The 370-nt window shown below is 67.8% G+C and overlaps 1 protein-coding gene across 1 annotated transcript in view; it reads left to right on the forward strand.

Moving 5' to 3' along the window:
* The window catches only part of TRMT12 (tRNA methyltransferase 12 homolog (S. cerevisiae)), a 1829-nt gene that overhangs the window by 1203 nt on the left and 256 nt on the right, over positions 1 to 370 (forward strand). The window contains exons 2-3 of the mRNA XM_010014897.1: positions 1 to 90; positions 162 to 305. The exon at positions 1 to 90 is cut by the window's left edge and continues 83 nt beyond it. Of these exons, the coding sequence (XP_010013199.1) occupies positions 1 to 90; positions 162 to 305 (234 nt within the window). The remainder of the gene's footprint in view (positions 91 to 161; positions 306 to 370) is intronic.

Raw genomic sequence — 370 nt, forward strand, 5'->3', positions numbered from 1 at the left:
AACAGCCACGCCGTGGAGGCCCTGCGGAGGAACCTGGTGCTGAACGGGGTGCAGGACCGCTGCCGTGTGCACCACGGGGACAGCCGGCAGGTGAGCGCTGCCACCAGCCACGGCCCCATCCCTGCGTGGCAGCCCCTCACCTCCCTTGTCTCTCCTTCCAGCTGGAGCTGCGGGACGTGGCGGACAGGGTGAACCTGGGGCTCATTCCCAGCTCGGAGGAGGGCTGGCCGGTGGCATGCCGCGTCCTTAAGAAGAGCACGGGTGGTGTTCTCCACATCCATCACAACGTGGAGGCTCTCCCAGCGGTCCTGCCGGCTGAGCAGGGCTCTCCAGAGGCATCCAGCCCTGATGGAGAGGCGCAGCACCCAGT

Source organism: Nestor notabilis, unplaced genomic scaffold, assembly GCF_000696875.1.
Source record: "Nestor notabilis isolate BGI_N333 unplaced genomic scaffold, ASM69687v1 scaffold24675, whole genome shotgun sequence".
Lineage (NCBI taxonomy): Eukaryota > Metazoa > Chordata > Aves > Psittaciformes > Psittacidae > Nestor > Nestor notabilis.